The following is a 21,569-nucleotide window of genomic DNA, read 5'->3' on the forward strand; positions in this document are numbered from 1 at the left end:
TTTCTATCTAAACAAATCAAATTTGTTTTAAATGCACAATAAGTAAATTAAGTGTTAAAAACCTTTTTTGTATAGTTTTCTTTAATGTGTAATTTTTGAGCATAAATTAGTTTTACATAATGGCAGTTATACACGGAGTTTACATTATGTTCAGAAGTACTACGTATAAATGTTAAGTTATTGCTAAGTTTTTAAATTTGTGTAATTTTAAGTATAACTTAAATAATAATTTTATGTAATAGTGTATTGTGTCATTGAAAAAAAAGCTATTAGTCATACTGAAGAAGATATACACATCAAAATACAGATATGGACACAAGTTACAAAATTGGCATTGCTATTTTGTAACAGATTAAAATGTCTACACAAAAATTTCAAATTTTTGTTTCTAAAGAGACTCCTTAATTTTGGGCCTTTTTGTTATTGAATAACATATATTTTCTGTTAGTAATGTTATCGTTTTTCTCCTTTTTATTCGTTTTACATTGTGAAGCGAACAGTGTATTAGAATGCATTTTGTAGTCTTACGGTTTACTTATCATCTGAAAAAACTATGTAATTTACTTCAGAAACTTTGAAAGAAATGGGGAAAATCTAGTAACCTCTGCGATCTTTACAAAAAAAAAGTAATTCCAAGAATGCCATACTTCTTTCCAGAACTATTTTAATAAGGTAATGGAGCCATTTTTGTCCAACGCTCACACTTTTTGGTCTTTTATACCTAATTTTTCTAAGAGAATACCGTGTAAATTACTTCTTGTTCAAGACGATAATTATTACAATGTGTACAATAATTTTAAAAAAGATTTACTAGTATATTTCCTAATGCTATATATTCTCCATTATTCCCTCACTTTTAATTGTATATACATGCTTTTCTTTTAACAGAATCCTTATTTATAAATCCTTAATCTGGATGGAATAATTGCAGATATAGTTTTATTTTCCAAATTTGTTCAAAATAGCTTTGTTCCCAAACAATGACTTTCATTAAACCTTATAGCCGTATATAAAAAAGACATAAACATGTTTTGTCCCGTTTCTATTTCATCTGTCATGCTGAAAATTTTCAATATTTATTTGTACCATATACTATATATGCAACAATTTCTTTCACGTTAATACTAATTTGGCAGTGATGCCTTATCCCGCTACCAATCTTTTTGAAACTATATCAATAATTGCCATACTCGTGCCATTCAGACCAATCTACACTGTTTGACTCTCCCCCCGCGGAAATTACTAATCTATATAAAAAACGACCACCGTAAACTGAAACGATATATAAAGACACTCGCCTAAACGTCAAATTTCCGGCAAAACCCCCAAATTCGACATTTGAACGTTTTCGGCCCGTCCTTAATCGGCCTTCGTCGGGAAAAGTCAAGCGAAAATAACCGTTCTATTTATAGAATGTTGCCGCGTCGTATACGTAATTTTAAAAAACTTTTTAAAATCAGTTCGACCAATGGCTGTGACGTATATTAAGCGACGTATATTCCTTTAAGGGGCGAAATAATACTTCCAAGCATTTGGTGCCGGAACGTAGTCCGTGTTGATACGTGCTCCTTTTACGTCGGCCCGGTAAATTTCCGAGGCCTATAATGTTCTTCAAAAATCTTCGTTTGACGTTTCTCGATTAAAAGACGGGCCGAAAACATTCAAATGTCGAATTTGGGGGTTTTGCTGGAAATTTGACATTTAGGTGAGCGTCTTTATTACTAATCTAAAAATTAAAGTCCAAAAAACTGTAATAATGTATTTTTCACTAATTTGTGGTATAGGTATTCCTTGATTAACACAGTTAATTAATCCCTCGATCCTAGCGTTTGTATCAAAGTTACGTTAATCAAAATACGGTATCTACGTTAAGTAAAGCCGCATAAATTAAAACTTCTGCTGCGTACGTAAAGGGATTGCCACAATTAATCTCGCACTTTAATCAAATCTTGCTTTAAGCAAAATCGCAGTAAGCAAGGGATACCTGTACTCAGTTTCTCACTTTCTATATAGATGATAAACCCATAAAATATGTTAATTCTTTTAATGACCTTGAGGTAATTTTCAGTTCTAAACTTACATTTGAAAGACCCGTTGATAAAAAATCATTAAATCCCTAGCCGTTCGTCACAGAATTCTATGGCGCTTTTGCAAAACTACGGTATTTCTTCTAAAATGGTATTACGATCCATTTATTTCATCAATATTCGGTCTTTACTCAATTATTGTCTGCCAATATGGGCTACGGCTGCCTATTCCCATTTAGTAAAAATATTAAAAGAATTAGATAAAATATATATTTTTAAATAAACTTTCTAACTTTCCTTGTACCCCAAATTCTAACGTAGCTAGCTTCAGATTTATTGGGTGAAGATATCAATCGTCTTGTGACATTTTCCTTTTGTGTGTAATAAATAAATAAACTTTATCTTTCATTTTAGCTTCAGCTTTGTATGATTCTTGTTTAGAATATTTCTATCTTTTTAAATTTTTATACTGACCTTAGAATACGTAATTAGTATTTGTCGTTAATTATAACGGATCACCACTACATTCATATTTGTAAAGATAAATTTTAAAATCATGTTACATTCAAGTATGTAACGAACGAGATGTGGCAATTAATTTTAAATGTATTTTCATTACACTTTAGCACATATAATTTAGTGAATAAATAATATGATATGCAAAAACATTTGAAGTTTTTGTTTGTTCGTTTGCTTAGATTCTTAATTAATGACGTTCGTTACTTAATATTTTGTTAATGAATACTGTAAAATAATTATGACTTGGATTAAATTTATAATTTTTTCCATACATTCTATTTTTACTTTCAGAATTGCCGCACGTTTTGAAAGTAGAATTTCGACAGGCGGAAGACTACCCGGTGGATCTGTATTACCTTATGGATTTGTCGAAGTCGATGGAAGACGATAAAACTAAATTAGCGCAGTTGGGAGATCTTTTAGCCGACCAGATGGGAAAAATCACGGCTAACTTTCGGCTAGGTTTCGGTTCCTTCGTCGATAAAGTAGTAATGCCTTACGTTAGCACGGTTCCGGAAAAGTAAGTAGTTTTCTACTTAAATTTTATTCGATGTTATTAAACGTAAATTTTATCCTTAATTTTAGAAAGAGAAAGAAAGTTTATTGCTTTTAATTCTGTTAACTTATTGATATTATCATAATTTAGGTGTTTTTGAAAAGTGAATTATGTGCAGAAAATTTCTATCTGTTGATGAATTATGTTAAATTGTTATGTTATTTAAAAATGGATTATACAGAAACAAAAATATATAGTAAAGTATTCTGTTTTCTGATGATTACAGATTAAAAGAACCATGCACAAACTGTGCTGCACCTTACGGTTTCCATAATCACATGCCTCTTACTTTAAATACCTCAGCCTTTGCAAAAGAAGTCAACAGTACCAAAGTCTCGGGCAATTTAGATGCTCCGGAAGGCGGTTTCGATGCCATTATGCAAGCTATAGTTTGTGAAGTTAGTACCTTATATGATTTATCATTTATAATATATTATATTTTAACCTAACATTAATATTGTTATTTTGATTTTTTAGCAAGAAATTGGCTGGCGTGAAAAATCCAGAAAAATGCTCGTATTTTCTTCAGACAGTGGTTTTCATTACGCCGGCGACGGCAAGGTAGGTCGTAAATACAATACTTAAAAGAAATTAAATGACAAATTATATTTCCGATAATAGTATAGGAATTATAAATGTCACTTAAGGAATGTAAATCACATTTAGAGTCAAATTTCATATAAAATGTGAAAGATATACACGTACATAATACAAAATAATAAACATAAAATAGTTTTTTATTTTACTTCTCAGTTTCTGTATAAAAAAATTGTCCAGACCACTGAAAATCAGGGTTTTTGATGTAGTATATATTATTATTGAGTGTTATTTTATAAACAACGTCGTTAAACCCAATATATTATAAGACTAGACACCAACCAAATGTCAAACTCTATCGGGCTAGTTTAAGGCTAATTACTAAATGAATTACGTACCAGTTTGGCTCTAGAGGTAAGTGTTAGGCGCCATCTCGTATTAACATTAATAATTATAATTTAATTAATTAATTTAAATAATTTAGAACTGCTGGGAGAAAGAGTCGGCCCGGAGCGGGACTCGAACCCACAACTCCTGCTTACCGTGCAGATGCGTCTCCAGTTACGTTATTTTTGTGTTATTTTTTTTTATCAGGTCAATCTAATATTGGAAGTATTACTTTATAACTTTCTTGGCTGCTATATATAACAGGAAAAGTATGGGAATTGGTCAAAAAATAACTCCACCAAGATTTTTGCTCTTTTGGATTTGGGGGACCTTGAAACATAAAGAAATGAGAAAAAAGTTGGTGGTTTGTGTGTGTATTTTTGTTTATCCACTTTCGGAGCTTAATATTTCGTGCCTTTTTGTAAAAATTTCTGAAATCTTTCAGGGAAGTTTATATATTAGGAGGCAAATATATTAATCGATGCTATTAAACTTTGGTAGTTAAATGTCGAGGGATGAGGAGAAAGAGGGGGTCATTTGTCTTATCTCAAGATTTTACTCGTTATTAGCATTTGCAAGGTTTCGTAAAACATCTCTACTTTCAGAATTAAACTTTTTGCCATTTTATAGTAATTAATAATAGGATATTTTATTAAAAAACTTTTTATAATAGATGGCACCACACACAATTTTAAATTATTTTTGTTGGGAAAGTTATGCAACTCATTGCTGGATTTTGTTTTAATAAAACTTAGGTATTAAATCATTGCTGGGATAATTGTTGTAGATGAACTATAATAATTAATATCATAAACTAAATAATTATACATTTGCAGATGTGACATCACATGCCATAAACACAATCTTTCAGTAAATAATATATAATTGAATTAAATACAAATGGAACATTTTCGGCCTCTTTTAGGCATCCGCATTTTGGTGTTTTTGGCCCTAAAAGCAGCCGAAAATGTTTCGTTTGTATTTAATTCAAATACATATTGCCGGAAGATTGTGTAATGATATGTATTTTTAATACGGGAATATCGAATTAAAAAGAAAACAATTTTTATATTGATTTGAAATAAATTGCCTATGTAAAAAACCAACAAGTTTTCTTGGTATAAAATTATCGATGCAATCCGGGTTTTAATTGTCTGGTTATAGAAACTATAGCCAGATGGTTGGAACTCAGAAATAATTTAAATAATAAATTAACTCAAGTATAATTGAGAGTGCATTATTAACAAATATAGTAGATTGTGAGGTGGTAGACATTATTTATCAATTAATCTGATAGCATTAATGTATAATTCTTATTTCTATATATTAATCTATAATGTATATAAATGTGCTACGTTGCTACATTAATTTTTATAATCTAATATGACATGCAGTATTAAGTTTAAAATTTAAAAAGTATGATAAGTCAATGGTTATTATACACGATACAACTATTTCCATACTGTTTATTAAAGAATTATATTTAAAATTAAATTTCTGGATTTTGTATCTAATATATTTATACAGGAGATGGTATTAATTGAATACTCGAAAATAATTGGAAATGTTTTATTTTGTTACAGCTCGGTGGCATCGTCAAACCCAACGACGGCAGATGTCATTTGGATAGAAATGGATATTACACCGAAAGCGTACACCAAGATTATCCGTCCCTTAGCCAGATTAATCATAAAATAATGGAACACAAAGTGAATATTATTTTTGCCGTGACGGCCAATCAGGTGCCCGTGTACACCCGTCTCAGCGAACAGCTCGAAGGTAGCAGCACTGGAAAATTAGAAAATGATTCTTCTAACGTTGTCAGTTTAGTAAAAGAACAATATAACGTAAGTTTGACAAATTTCACCAACAAAATTTTTGTTGTTTTTTTTATTAATTTATATTATAAATAAGTAGTTTTAAATTACCAAACATAAGATTGATTATAAACTTATATAAACTGTTGGTAGTGAATGCATACGCATATTCTATACCTAAAAACTAAAAGAAAAGTTTCAATTCCGTACGTCATAAAACTCATAGGAAAGAAGTTAGAGCCTATTTTATTTTTGTGGCTAGGAAAAGATATTTAAAGTCAGTGCTATCCGGCTGCACAATAAATTTGAAACATAGCTAGATTAAAGTGACGGCATAAAGACAGTTTGTAGTGTCTGAAAAGTTGTTCAAAAAGTTGAATTTTGTGTTTTTAATGGCCCACAGGTGCAGTCAAACTAGATTTTTGCTCAAAAATTTGCATACAGTATCTCTATAATCTGTACTATCGAAGCAATGTTGTGACTGAATTGGAGACATGCTTTGTTTTTCTCTCCATATAAGTTAGCAGTCATTTATTTTTTTTATGGTCATACATAAAGAAATGCAGCAGAAGTACACTGTCTTTATTAGACTCCTTTCTTGGTCACAAAATTCCTGTGTCTTGGAGAAGCAGGATCATTTTTCTTTTGTACAGAGGAGGAGAGCCTTAAAGGATGCTAACATCACAAAAGAAGGTTACATTTACAATAAAGTAATAAATGATTTGCATATTAGCTCAAGAACATTTTCTTAAGAATACAAACTCTCTCAAAGAACTTTCATGCAAATTTTGCTGAAAACAGTCTTCGTTCCTACCATTTTTCAATGTGTGATGTACTATACCTGCAGGTTTTCCATTTAGATTAAAGTAGTGCTAATGGGTTTTGCAGAAATGCATGGAACATTCTATTTTTCTGTCTAATGTTCTATTTTAAAAAAAAGAGGCAATAGAAAGGAGATATTCTATTTTCATAGCCAACACCAGTTTATGATTATTGGGCTGAAATCATTGAAGACTGATTGATTGACTTGAGTTTTGCCAAACATGTTCAGGAGAAATCATATTGAGCCTTCTTGTAGGATTTGGTAAAAAATCTTGTTTTGAATTGTTAAAAACATTTCCTCGGCATCAAGTACAATCACGTGATGGAGCACCCCTCAGTTTGGTGTTGTAGCAAAAGAGTACCTTGATCAGAAATTTCCCAAAAAATTGATAGGTAGTGGAGGAAGGTGTGGACCAGTCAATTAGTCAGCTAGCTCATCCTTTGATTTTTATTTTTGGTATCATTAGAATCCTGTACCTATTCTACAACATTTGCAACTGTGGCTGAGCTTGAGCTACCAGAGTTGGTTAAGAATGCAAACAATGCTATTAGAAATCAGCTTTGAAATTCAGAGTAAGTAAGCAGTCAATGTTATAGCATCTCAACAGTTGCATTATGAAAGTTGAGGTCACTTTAAACATTTCTAATGTAAGGAAGTAAAAGCAAATTAAGAAATCTTTTAATTTCTTTCCTTTGGGACTTTTTCTTTTAAGTTATAGAATACATGTACACATTTATTATCAACAGTTATGGTTTACTGTGTATATATTTTTTATTTTATATGTTAGAAAATAACATCTGGAGTGGAAATGAAGGACAATGCTACTGGCAATGTGAAAATTACTTACTATTCCAAATGTCTTGGGTAAGTAATGATATCAACTGTAATTAAATTTTTAAATAGTTTTTGCTTTAGTCCAATTAAGTAGGAAATCTAAAGATTATTTAATTTTTATAAATGATCATTTTAATATTAATTTATCATCAATATTATCACAAACATTTATTTTAGAAATATTTGAATTAAAAATTTTAAATATAAACAACATTGCTAGACACCAACCAAATTCCGAAATTCTATCGGGCTAGATAAGGCTAATTACTAAATAAATTATGTAACCAATTTGGCGCAAGAGGGAGGTGTTAGATGCCATCTCTTATTAACTTTAATAATTATAATTTTAATTAATTAATTTTTAAATAATTTAGAACTGCCGAAAGAAAAAATCGGCCCGGAGCCGGACTCAAACCCACAACTCCTGCTTACCGTGCAGAGGCATTGCCAGATATGCTAGCCAGACCTCCAGTCCGATCTCCTCTTTCGGTACATATAAGCTAATGTTATAACCATCGACGGTTATAGTGTTAGCTTATATGTGCTGAAAGAAGAGATCGGACTGGAGGTCCGGATAGTGTAACTGGCATCGCATCTGCACGGTAAGCAGGAGTTGTGGGTACGAGTCCAGCTCCGGGCCGACTCGAACCCAATAATTTAGAACTGCTTTTTTTTTTTTTTAGCAGTTCTAAATTATTTAAAATTAATTAATTAAAATTATAATTATTCAAGTTAATAAGAGATGGCACCTAATGCCTCCCTCTGGTGCCAAATTGGTTATTTAATTTATTTAGTAATTAGCCTTATCTAGCCCGATAGAATTTCGCCTTTTGGTTGGTGTCTAGCTTATAAAAATTTTAAATTTATAACAGAAACAGAATAGGTTAATTGAGAAGTTTGGCTAATCAAAAAATTGAATACTTTAATATAAAATATAATATAATACTTAAAAATTAGAATAAAACAGAACAAAAATTTTAAATTGTCATTTGGTTACAAATCTTATTGCGAAAATAAATTCAAAATTGTCCCATTTTGGTTATTTTGGTTTATCAAAGCTCTATTATATAACATATCTTTCGAAATAAATTTTCTTTTGTAGAAAAATAAAGATACACAGATTACACACGGTGTACATATATTAATAGTATTTTCTTTTCAATGCCATTATTTAGAAGTGAAATTAACACGGCCAGAACTTTATATTTTCTATCCTCGATTTTGATTTGAAAGACCACAAAATTTTTCTCTCGTACTTTTCATTCTAAAGAAACTAAAAACTGTGCGCGCGTGTGTGTGATCTCTTCTGGTAAGATTTTAGTTCTAAATTATCTTTGAACTGTTTACCTTCCTTCAAATTTTGTAGACTTAATTATTCTCTTCTTAACAGTTTTTAATCTTATTATTGCTCTTATTTTCTTGTCTAAATGAATTGTTTTCTACTAAATATTATTGAAATTATGTTTGTGAATTTTTAATTATGAAAACATAATTAAATTGATTAATGATTGGATATTTATTTAAATGAAATTTGAGTGTTGGAATAATAAGTTAATTTTGAAAATAATAATAAATATAAAATAAAAAATAATAAGTTTAATTTCGAAAAAATATCAGCTATATACAGTAATTTTTATCCAAATAATTTTTCGGGAAAATAACAAATTCTTCAAATCTTTATAATGTCTTCTAATTGCTTTAGTATTTCATTTAAACATTCAAATAAATCTTCTTATAAAATTCTTTTACCTGCAGATAAATCTTATTTTTGTAGTGTAAAATACACATCGTACCGTGGATGGTACCGTATGGGACAAGGTGCTATCCTGCTTGTACACCTATCCCGAAATTCAGCTCTTCCTATACTGATTGTTATTGGGTGGTTTCTTTATTAAGTGATTGCCAAATATATTATATTGAATACATTCTTACTAAACTTTTATCCACTAATACTTATCTTACTGAAAATCACTCACTAAATTATAAAAATCACTTTGATGATAAAATGTGATAAAACATCCATCCCTCTATAACGGTGTTTTCAATCTTTTTTATCTCATGGCACACTTGAACCTATAATTAAAGTTTCATGGAAAAAATCATGTGATTTAAAGGTGTTTGTAAACATTCCATCACCATATTACTTGCCACTGAACCTAATTCTTTTTGTGTATATATTTTGTGAATTAAATAAAACAGCATCGTTGTTTCTTAAAATAGAAGCATGATACGACGATAGCTATTTCAATTAATAAATTTCATTTATGCAAGAAAAGCAATTAACATTAAGTCTTAATTTGCATTTAAAAGTGGCATGATAATTGCATTTAGAAACTTGCCCAATGTCCTGCTATTTCTAAGTTAAAATAATTTGAACTAAATATAGACAATTATAGATGCATTTTTGATTTAAAGAAAATTTCATTTTAAACGAAATAACCCAGTGTTACGCACATATAGTTTAGCTTATAAATATATATTTTTTTTACTACATTTGTATACGTTTATTTATAATAACAATTTAAATTGATTACACAAGTTTTTCAGAGGTTTTAATTTTGATCTGTACACTATTATAATGTACAGAATAGCTAATATTTGGTTAAATGTAGATGTGTGATAAAACCAAGAATGTTAGGTGACGTTTACTGTAAAAGTTTTTCCTAAAATTTTACAGTTTAATCTCTTTTTTTTAATATTTAAATATTGAAAATAAAGCAGTCCCTGTCCAGTTCTTATGCAAATAAAAAATGCCAGTCTTTATTTTATCAGTAATTATTTTTAATTTAAACATAATTTATTATTATTATTATTATTATTCACTGTTTTCTACTATTAATAAACTTATTTTTTGATGTACAGTACAAAGAAAGAGAAGACGAATTCGTGTACAGGATTAAAAGTTGGCACAAGTGTACGTACGAATAGTTTCTTTTTATAAGTGTAATATAAAATAATGTAATGTAAAGTTAGAATATTAAAATCAAATTTTATAACACTGATCTTTAAATATGTATATGTATTATAAATTTATATTTAATGTCGTAGATATATTCAGAAAATATTTTTCATTTCGAACACATTCCGAAAATAAAATCTAAACACATAAAATTACAATAGGATAGTTTAACAATGAATGTAATTTATGAAACTTTTGAAAAATTAAAATTTACCGAAAAAATAAGAGAGACGACACATTTAAAGTTCAGATTAACGAATTTAAAAAATGTATTTTTTTATATATTTAAAGTCACAATTGATTTATTGATCATTTTTAATTATTTTGATTTAATAATTTTTATTTTTCAAAACTTTAGATTAGAGTATTCTAGTTTCCAAAAATTGAATTGTAATTATTTTAAATTCACTATTGGTTTCTCGAAGGGTACCGTTATTGTCGACACGACATCTCCGACGAAACTAATGTATGGGTAAAGAATTGTTCTTTTAATCAAATTGTCACATTTTAGATTTTTTGGTAGCAACAGTGTTATTAAATTATTTACTGCCAGCAATAATTCTACATAACAGTAAGTCCACCGATTGCACACTTATATAAATAAGAAAGGTGGTAGCAAGTACTGTACTGTTATTTTGCCAATATATAAATAGATATGAGCAAAACTGAAAGTTTAAGGTAGTTTCAAATAACAAGTGACAATAATTCACCCTCAACAACCTTTTAAAAAACCAGTAATAGTAATTGAAAACAAACGTTTTCGACCATTAACTTGGTTTTCCTCAGGTTCTAAGTATTGAGATTCGTTACAAGTTCAAAACTCTTTCAGAACGTATTCCTGAATACGTTTGAAAGAATTTTGTAAATTGTAAAATCTGTTGTTCTTGAAATACTGACTACTATATTTTGTGAGTTTGAGTATTCTTAATACATAGTATATATTGTGTAGTTTGTAGAACTTGATTACAAAATATTTTAGTGAAAAGAAGTAATGTTCATAAAGCTACATTTAATGTAAATCTATAAACTGGAAGGATTTAAATATAATATTAAAAACTCTTCGTAGAATGTTGCCGCCAGTGACTTGAGATGGGCCTTAATGTTGTTTTGAAGATTGTCATTAGTCTCAAACCTCTGCCTTCCTAGCAACGTTTTCAGTTCAGGAAAGAGGTGGAAGTCTTCACACCTTTGATGTATGAAGACTTCCACCTTTCAGACTTCCACACAGCTTGGAACTTTTTAATCACCCAGTGTATTAACCACCCCAAGCAGTTTCCACTTGTTTCCTGAACTGAAAACATTGCTAGAAGGACAGAGGTTCGAGTCTAATGACAATCTTCAAAACAACATTAAGGCCCATCTCAAGTCACTAGCGGCACATTCTATGAAGAGGGGATTGCAAAACTCGCCCACAGATATTACAAATGCCTCAATCTCAATGGTGATTATGTCAAAAAGTAACCATGTTTGTACCGAACTTTTGGTACTAAATTCATTTTGTTATTTACACTTGTCTTCATTTTATGGACATCAGAGGTTGGAAAAAACAATCTACATATATAAATAAAAACTCTTAAATAACTGCAACCAACTTCCCCAAATGACACTAAACACCATGTAAACTACTTACCTATCAACTCACGAGTTTGGTTTTATATTAAACTCTTAAACCCACAATTATCTTTTTAACAAATAATTAATGTGGTCATAAGTGAACGTGCTGTATTGAACTATTAAGACTGAGTTTGTAAGACTGTACTGAAATTTGGTAATAAAAATTACAACTTCATTAGAACATGTGTAATTCCACTAAAACAAATGAAAATGAACACTGGGAACAGAGTTGCTTCCTACTTTCCACTTTCATTTGTGTGGCTTTTTTCAAATTCTTCACAGAGCACTTTACGAATAAATTTATAATAATGGGATATAATAATGGGATGCTTCAGTTACGATATTGAAGTAGTTACTAAAGAGTCATTTGCTGTAGAAAGAATTAGGATATCAGGGTATGCACGGCTATACTTATATTTATAAAATTATTCTTATGCATTAATCAAGGTATTATATACAATTTCAAAATGTTTTGTCTTGTTTCTAAGAAAATAAATTCGTATTCTTTTTGTAATTGATTATATAACAAATTATTAATCTTTGAAAAAGCATTTACTATAATTGCATTATGATTTTTTACCTATTTCTTTTTTCTTATTGTATTATTGTATGTAACTTATGAAAGACATTTTTATTGTTGATTTCTTTTTGGAGACTAATAGCTTAAGTTGTGGTTAGTGAAATATAACATTTTAGAAATGGAATTAGTGAAAGTATTTTTGATTTTAAATTTTAGGTAACGTTCGAAGCAGAGATTGAAGTCACTTCTTGTCCAAAAAATCGACGTGACTGGAATCAGACGTTTAGGATTTCTCCAGTGGGATTAAATGAAGCACTCATAGTACATCTTGAGATGATATGTGAATGTGATTGTGAAAAGCCAGAAAATGAGGTAATTCTTTTAATAAAAATATGTCAAAAATATTTTAATTTCTAGACAACAATTAGAATTTTAGACATTAAATTTTAACATGGCCTAATGATTCATGAATCGAGGTTTTATTTCTCTGCTGCTGCTGCTGCTGCTATATTAGTAGAATATGGCTAAATGAACTTTATTCTACTAATAAGATTCATTTAGCTATATTCGACTAGTTGGAAATAGAATACAAAATACATATTATATTTTCTTATATTAACATGCCAACACTATTAAAACATCACTAACTCAACACCAGAATGTAGTAAATAAATAAAACCTTCAAACCTGTTACCGGTGTGTTCACCCACGACCAGTGGTGTAGCATAGTGGGGCGGCGGGGGCGGCACTTTAAGGGAGCAACAAAATTTCACAATAAATAATAATAATACCTAAATAAGGAGGCGGCGAAATTTTCCTCCGCCCCTGGCGGCTGACACCCACGCTACGCCACTGCCCAGGATCACAAAAAATGAAAAAAAAGCAAAAAATAGTTCATTACTAACGTTTTCGAACCTAACCGGTTCTTCCTCTTAGGAACGAAAATGTTCCTGTAGGTTCGAAAATTTTAGTAACAAACTATTTTCTTTTGTTTTTGTCATCGTGGGAGAACACTCCGGTAACAGGTTTGATGGTTTTATTTATCAACACTATTAAATTCAAAATATGAATATTTTCATGACAGAATCAAAGATTTTTTACGTCTTTAAATCTTACAGCTCCCATTTTTTTGTATATGAAAATACTTTGAATAATTTACATATGCTATTCAACAATGCTAACTGTATAATATTTTTGCACAATATATATAAAATTGGCGTGGGAAAATTTCCTGATGTATATTACTTCTTATTTACTATGAACTAAGAGAAGTGATGCGGAAATAGCCATTCAGCTTGAATACAAATGCAAATATAGAATATGACGATGAGAGTCTCTCTTGTGAAACATATCAACACTGTGTCATTTTTAGATCTTCTAAAAAAACTGATGTCAGAAGATAGAACCATAACAGATAATGGATATGTATATTTGATAGTCTATTTATAATTTATTTACTGCATTCTCGTATGTATATTTTATCTTATAATATTTATGGTGTATTCATAAAAAGATATACAGTACCGAGTTTGTAAGTGTATTGACAAGACAGTTTTTTTAGATCTGTTTGATCTTATAGAACAGGGGTGGGCAAGCAAGAGTTCAGTGGGAGCCGAAATGTAGGTTTGCAAAATGCATGTGAGCCGCAGTTCCGTACCGTAGTGGCAGATAGTATGGTGAGGCGCGCAATTTTATTATATAATATAAATATAATATAAAACAAATATTAAATTTTTTTAATAAACATATTTTTACAAAATTATAAAAATAAAATTGTAAAAATAATAATAAAAAACAGAAATTAACACTTTCGGCAAGAGCCGCACGTAACTCAAAGAGAGCCGCATTTGCCCACGTCTGTTACAGAAGTTATGAGTCCTACACATTCAAGTCTTGTGGGCTGCTATGCAATAGATACTTGCATTTTTAATTATTTAAAAGATTTGTTGAAAATACGATATAATGTTTATTAGAAATATGACGATAGCTAGTTATCGTAAAAATGAAGGAAAAAGTCGACAGGTTACGCACCCTTTTTCTTTTGTGCCCCGAGCAGTCGTGCATTCTGGAAAGTGGCTCTGGCTCCATCTGCAAGGCAGGCTGCTGTCGACTAAGTGGATAAAACCGCCAAATTCTTGTAATCTGTATCAGGTTTGCACCCGACTAATGGGCTTATTGTGTGGAACTTTCCAGGTTTTCTGTACAAATAGGGACCGTATTTTCCCATAGAAAGTTTTTCTGCGAGGCACTCGTTGGCAGATCTCCCTCACGCATAATCCCATCAACCAAACCCAGTCTTCAAAAATGCAAAATAGAGAGAGTAATCTGTAATCTGAAATTGTAATATTTGGTTCTTATATGTTGATAATTCTATTTTGAGAGCATTGCAGTTCGTTTGAATTTCATTAATAATAATAAATTCTACTTGAGGAATCTTCAAATATATTTTAAATACTTAGTAACGTCCAATAATTTTAGTGATAAAAACAATCATTAATAGACAACTGTATCTACATTTTCTAGTTCAGTAAATAAATAAATAAATAAAAAGTTTGCTTCTGTGGGCAACGAGGAGAGGAACAAATGTGATTTACAACATATTAGATTTTAAATGCTTGCATTTTAATAGTAATAAATACATTAATCACGAAGATATTATTATTTTTAAATATGAAATTATCGATATTTTGTCATAAAAAATTATTACTGGTTAAAGATCTCTAACTGTTCACATACAGCAAAATCTTATCTGAAGTTATCAAAACTAGCTAGTTGCAAAATACGAAAACTCAAATACATTTACGAAACTTCACGTATTTTAGGGTTTTGTAATTATCCACGGCTCAGAATCATCCCATAAAGAAATCCTAACCGGCCAATTCAACACAAAGTTGAAATTTAAGCTTTGAAAAAGAAATAAAAAGTACAGTTTCACTCTATGATATTTCAATAAAAAAGGACAAAATGAGAAATTTTAATTGCCGTAACAGTGATCAATATCAGAAATCTCATTCAAGTATTGGCTATGTTTGCTATGTATACGCTAATGTAATCACTGCTAAAAAGTCCTAGATTCCTAAATGTAGGCTCCGAAGTCTCACATTATTCGGAAAAGTCCTAGACCCGGAGATGCCGATTATCAACGTTAACGAGTGCTTTAAACATTGTTTATTTCCTCACAACACATTAGTCTAAATTACTGGCATTGTTTTACTTGGATTACATATTAGCTGTTGTCAAAGGTGTAGAAGACAATCAATGTTAAAATCAGAATATCCACTAATTGTAGTCATACTTATTGTTGAATGTTACCGGTCGGTTATTGTTATCGGTGCTAAAGCGATTACAATAAGTACATTTTACTATCAACACTAACAGCATCTCCCGGAAATAGAATTAATTTCTCACTTAATGACAAGCGGAAATCTTTTTATTTTAAATTAGGAAACGTTCAGCAGCAAGTGCAGCGATGGCAACGGAACGTTCGAATGCGGAATCTGCAGCTGTTACAGCAATAGATTCGGAAGACAGTGCGAATGCGATGCCAAAGACATCAATCAGTCCAAAAACGACAGCGCCTGCAGATAGTAAGTAAATTTATTTTTAATATAAAGAAAAATTAAGATGATCAAATACATACCTAAATTTCCAGACTAGTGCCAATCTTAGTATCAAACTTTGGTCTGTCAAGTTGCCTTTTTATATAATTATTAATTAAATAACAGCATTCTGGGAAAAATTTAAGTTGCTTGAATTCCTTTTAGATAAAGTTCATTAGGAGATAAAGGAAAACTTTGTGTGCCAGAATGGTTTTTGAGACATGAGGATGAATTTCAAATAATATCATTTGTCTGCCCACCTTTTCTAAGTTTGCTTTTTGATAACTTATTAATTCATATATTAATTGATTTAACGCGTTAAATGACTACCATTGAAAGAGAAATAGTTACAATTGTTATCCCGGCCTGGTTTCAAACATAGCGATTATTATAACAACATTTTTTAATTGGAAAAATAATTAACCCAAACAATAATATTTTAGCATGAACGAAGATCGATTGTGTTCGGGACGAGGGATCTGCCAGTGCGGAATCTGCGAGTGTTTCCCCAGATCGGTAAGTTTATCTTCGCAGATTGTCGGATGCCCGACGGTCAAACGGGCAAAAAAAGTCTTGAAGTACCAAACCACGTGTTTTTACAGAATTACGAAAAGGTGGAAGGGAAATTCTGCGAATGCGACAACTTCACTTGCGATAGAAGCGACGGAAAAATCTGCAACGGTAAGTTCCTTTCTCACCACTCTCCGCATATTACCGCCGAACCGCATTTCAAAACTTCTGGAGTCTTTTGTAGTATTGTCCTTTGATGCAAGATTAAAGTTTTTATTATCGACATTTTATTGGATAAATTTTTATTATTTATTTTAATTTACAGGCCCCGATCACGGTATCTGCGAATGCGGAAAGTGCAAATGCCTGGGCAATTGGACCGGAAGCGCCTGCGACTGTCTGGATAACAACGAAACGTGTATAGCTCCCAATGGGGTGAGTATCCTACTTACGTCAACTTTACGTGCCTCTCCTTTCCATCAGATGAGGAATATGGCTCGGCCCGCCATTATTTTGACGTAGAGTTCCCTGCCGGTAAGGAGGTTGGCCGACCAGTTCTAATATTATTCTTTAATAATGCGCTGTTTCCCGTCGGACGAAAAAGCGTGAAGAGTAAGACAAGCGATTGTCTTACTCTTCACGCTTACTCTTCACGCAGTATAGTAATAGAGAAGTACACGCCCGGCCTGAACGAGGAATTAACGGACAAAACTTCTTTCAGAAATTGTGTAGCGGAAATGGCGAGTGCAAGTGCGGAACCTGCAAGTGTTTCAAAGAGGAGGAGGAACACTACAGTGGCCAGTTCTGCGAAGAATGTCCGGTGAGTACTTCTTGGAGGTGAGAGGAGGGAAAGTCATTCGTTCTGACTCGCGGCGTATTTTCAGACCTGTCGGGGAAAGTGCGACCTTTTCAAGGAATGCGTCCAGTGCAAGTTCTTCAATTCGGGACCTCTGACCGAAGAAGAGTGCCTCAACTGCAGTATCACTCCGGTGGGTGTGGAGAAAATCGAAGGTAAGCGCCGTACGGACGCCCGCGGTTTCACTTCCGCTTCTCCCCGCTCACTGCCTTTGTTCTTTGCAGTGAAAGAAGGGGAAAAATTGTGCGCCTTCAGAGACGACGACGACTGCAAGTTCTTCTTCACCTACAGGATCGATTCGGACGGTTTTGTCAAAATCCACGTGCAGAGAACTAAAGGTGAGGATTTCGCTTCCTCCGGAGGGGTCGGCTGCCGCTGGTGTATTAACCGGAGAGGAATTTTTTTTCAGATTGTCCGGAGCCGGTCAACATCCTGGCCATCGTTCTGGGAGTGATCGGAGGCATCGTGGCCGTGGGCCTGGCCCTGCTGCTGATCTGGAAGCTGCTGACCACCATCCACGACAGGAGGGAGTTCGCCAAGTTCGAGAAGGAGAGGCAAATGGCCAAGTGGGACACGGTGAGTTCTTTTATTTTTTGGGTCGCGGCGTATCCGGCTCCTCATTGACGCGCCTACTCTTTTTTTTTCAGGGAGAGAATCCGATCTACAAACAGGCCACCTCCACCTTCAAGAATCCCACTTACGGAGGCAAGCAGTGAGCCCAGCCCTCTGGCATCTAGTTTAGAACTACTCTAACCCCTTTCTTTTGGCTAATTTCTAACCGGGTTTCGGTCGGTCCCCGTCTAAAGATCTGATAATCCTCGTTTTTAACCTTTTCGTTTTAATTTATGTCACGCGTGGGTCGACGGGTCGACCCGAGGCCCGGTCGGCCTCCTTTTTCCTTCTTTTTAATCGCGGTTCGTCTTCCGTTTCCGGCTCCGGGGGCGGGCCGCTCCCGTCCGCCGCGGCCCCCTCCGTCTTCCTCCGTTCGTCGGGTGGAGCGGCGGCTCCCCGACGGCCTTCGCGCCCGGTAAGCGGCGGGCGGGGAAACCCCCAGCCGCCGACGCCTCTGGCGCGACGAGTGGCGGACGGCTCGTCGCCTTTTGTACAGGAAGAATGGATGGTCCCGAGGGCCGACTTATGTAGAACCGGAAATCGTCTTCCGCTTTTGTTATTGTCCGAAGCCAAATCGTTTGTTTAATAAAATTATTTAATACCGAACGTCTGGCATTTTATTTCTTAACGGGCAAAAAGAAAGGACTTCTCCCGTTTATAGCCAACGCGATGGATGGGAATTGTTTTGACGTGATGGAAAAGAACCCGGTTACTGCGTTTTTTCCCCTAACTATTTTATAATATGGGTCACTTTTTACCTCGTCGTTTCCGGTTCGTAACGTTTATCGGAGAGCGCTTTCTTTATGCAGGCTTCCCAGCGCGATTGCATGGCCTTCACCCGATGATTCAGCGATTGCCTGGCTCGATCGCCGAATCATTAGATGAAGGCCATGGTGAAGAAATGGCAGCAAAGCTTTCAACTTTAAATTTAAAAATATGAATATTTTTTAATTTTTTATATAATTTTTTAATTAATATATGCTAATTTCTGCACCTTGTCGAAATTTCCACACCACGTCGTATGTAGGGCTAAGGATGATGGGTAAAAATGATGTAATGTACCGGTACACTGGAATTATGGATGCTGCATGTCGATTGGCTGCGAAAAGATACGTTGTCGCGCTAATCCGACAACTTTCTGTTACGCGAAAATACGTAAAGGTCGGCAGAATTCCCTTTCGCGCGGTGGGTTCGGTAATAAGATTTTAGCAACTTCCAAAAAGTAGGGCGTAAATAGAAGCGCCTAACTACGTTCGTCGACAGAAAATAAGTTGGGCCCCTGCGACGGAATCTTTCAATCGCTGCCGAGCTGCGACGGGTAGGCGAATTACCGCGTTAATGAAATATGATCACCAATGGCACATTGGTGATCATATTTCCCGTTGCTCGACTCTCCCAGCAACATTTAAAATTTTGGTGGGCACCACCAAAATTTTAAATGTTGCTGGGAGAGTTGAGCAATTCGTTGTTGGTTTATTTTTAAAATCAATAATATAAACGAAACATTCTATAAGGTTGAAATTACCGATATATTCACCCAAATAATTATAATTAACAGAATTATTTCTATTACAATATTCAAATTAATAAATATAGTTAATTTGAATACCGAAAGCGGAAGTTAACAATTAATTAACTTCCGCTGTCGATAAATTTTGAAGGGTTTTTTTTTCTATAGAAAAACCATTAGTGCCTTCTACATAAATGGTTCCAGTGACGATACTACTTTGCAAATTTCTTTTTGCGTATAAAAGTATATGGTATTTCAAGACAAACACAAAATAAGTCAGCAACGAGTTGGTTCACTTTCCCGGCAAGTCCGACCCTACTCGAGATACGACACACGATTACCCCTTTATCTCTCTAACCCTCGACGTTTAAACCACGATAATTTAACAGCATGAATTCCCCTCATACACAAACCTTCCAGCATAATATCAGAAATTTTTCGAGAAAAAGTACAAGAGTTATTAACCTTCAAACATCGAGAACAAATTCTTGCCCTCTCCACACACACTAACATAAAAAAAATACAGAAAAATCCCTAAATCTTTTGCATTCCTGGACGTTTTGAGGTCTCCTAACTTCTAAAGTGTAAAAGTCTTGGGTGGGGGGTCAGACACGCTGACACCTAACCGTAAGAGGGTAAAGGTGTGTCTTTTTTTAAAACTTTTTCCTCCCTATGTCTATAATTATAACGTAAAAATACGATTGTTTAGTAAATTAAAAAACAATTATTGACCTTGTATGGTACGTGTTCTAATTTCATAACAATACACAATAATTCTTTATTATAAAGATTTTGCTTAATGTGAACCTAGGTATACAAAATGGCGGCGCTTCCGGTAAACTCGATGGCAAGCGATAGTAGAACTAATTAACGTATTGTTACTGTATGTATTAATGTTAGTGTGTTGAGGGACGATTTTGTTTACCTTATTTGAAGCTTGATAACTCCTATGTCTTTTGTCGAAAATTTCTGAAATTTTGCAGGGAGGTTTGGCCATCAGGTGTATTGATTCTGTTAAATTTTGGTGGTTAAAGGTCGACGGGGTGGGGAGAAAGAGAGAGTTGTGTGTCATATTTCGAGTATGGTCGGACTTAATGAAGATTTTTCTTGTTATTAGCATGTAGAATTTTTTATAAAACCCGTCCCTGTTCTGAAAATTAAGGGAATAAGGGGGAATAATTTTTTTTCTTCCGGAAATAAATAAATGTTTATCCTCTTTTTATAGTATGGAAAATTTGTTGTACTACTGTCTATGTCCTTATGACAACAGCATGATTTACCTATGACCCACAATAATGGTAACATTTCATAGATTCTTCAAAGTTTAGCCTGAAGGCTGTGTTGTCTAAATGTCCCTTTCAGTTGCAATGTAATCATATTTAATTAATGTATAATATTTTTTATAATATATATTTATGACTTTTTTTTGTAAATAAGTAAAGAATTCAAAGTAGTGATGTGTGGGTGAGTAAGTAATTTAAATAATTTATCGATATTGATTCTCTTAACATTCACTTTTATGTATTAAAAAAATGAATATTCATTATATAAATAATTACTTATTTAATGTTTAGCTATTTAGTGAATGAGATTAATAATCTAAATCAGGAGCCCTCAACCTTTTTGTACCTAAGAGCACATTTTAGATTACCAGTCGGAAGGCGGGCACCATTTAATTTTTCAAGGCGAATTTAGAATTGGACATAGGTAATAATACATACACATAATGTACAAAACACATTTAATTCCAAAAATGTAATTTAACATAAACAAGAATATTAACAATAATTTTTATAAAACAAGTAATTACCAAACAATGCATACAAAATCTACAAAGTATAAAAATTCTTTATAAAAAAACAATATAAATCTCAAAGTCAATGTGATTT

The 21,569-nt window shown here is 32.7% G+C and overlaps 1 protein-coding gene across 1 annotated transcript in view; it reads left to right on the forward strand.

Annotated features, from left to right (window-relative positions):
• mys (myospheroid) overlaps positions 1–18,776 on the forward strand; it is a 35,940-nt gene extending 17,164 nt beyond the window's left edge. The window contains exons 6-21 of the mRNA XM_067282515.1: positions 2,838–3,066; positions 3,329–3,500; positions 3,580–3,663; positions 5,610–5,873; positions 7,454–7,530; positions 10,363–10,414; positions 12,810–12,965; positions 16,038–16,180; positions 16,636–16,708; positions 16,795–16,873; positions 17,028–17,137; positions 17,424–17,522; positions 17,587–17,713; positions 17,783–17,896; positions 17,968–18,134; positions 18,206–18,776. Coding sequence (XP_067138616.1) covers positions 2,838–3,066; positions 3,329–3,500; positions 3,580–3,663; positions 5,610–5,873; positions 7,454–7,530; positions 10,363–10,414; positions 12,810–12,965; positions 16,038–16,180; positions 16,636–16,708; positions 16,795–16,873; positions 17,028–17,137; positions 17,424–17,522; positions 17,587–17,713; positions 17,783–17,896; positions 17,968–18,134; positions 18,206–18,274 — 2,015 coding nt within the window. The 3' untranslated portion in view covers positions 18,275–18,776. The remainder of the gene's footprint in view (positions 1–2,837; positions 3,067–3,328; positions 3,501–3,579; positions 3,664–5,609; positions 5,874–7,453; positions 7,531–10,362; positions 10,415–12,809; positions 12,966–16,037; positions 16,181–16,635; positions 16,709–16,794; positions 16,874–17,027; positions 17,138–17,423; positions 17,523–17,586; positions 17,714–17,782; positions 17,897–17,967; positions 18,135–18,205) is intronic.
• Positions 18,777–21,569: the final 2,793 nt, after the last annotated feature.

Source organism: Centruroides vittatus, unplaced genomic scaffold (assembly GCF_030686945.1).
Source record: "Centruroides vittatus isolate TY-2023 unplaced genomic scaffold, ASM3068694v2 contig_957, whole genome shotgun sequence".
NCBI classification, from domain to species: Eukaryota; Metazoa; Arthropoda; class Arachnida; order Scorpiones; family Buthidae; genus Centruroides; species Centruroides vittatus.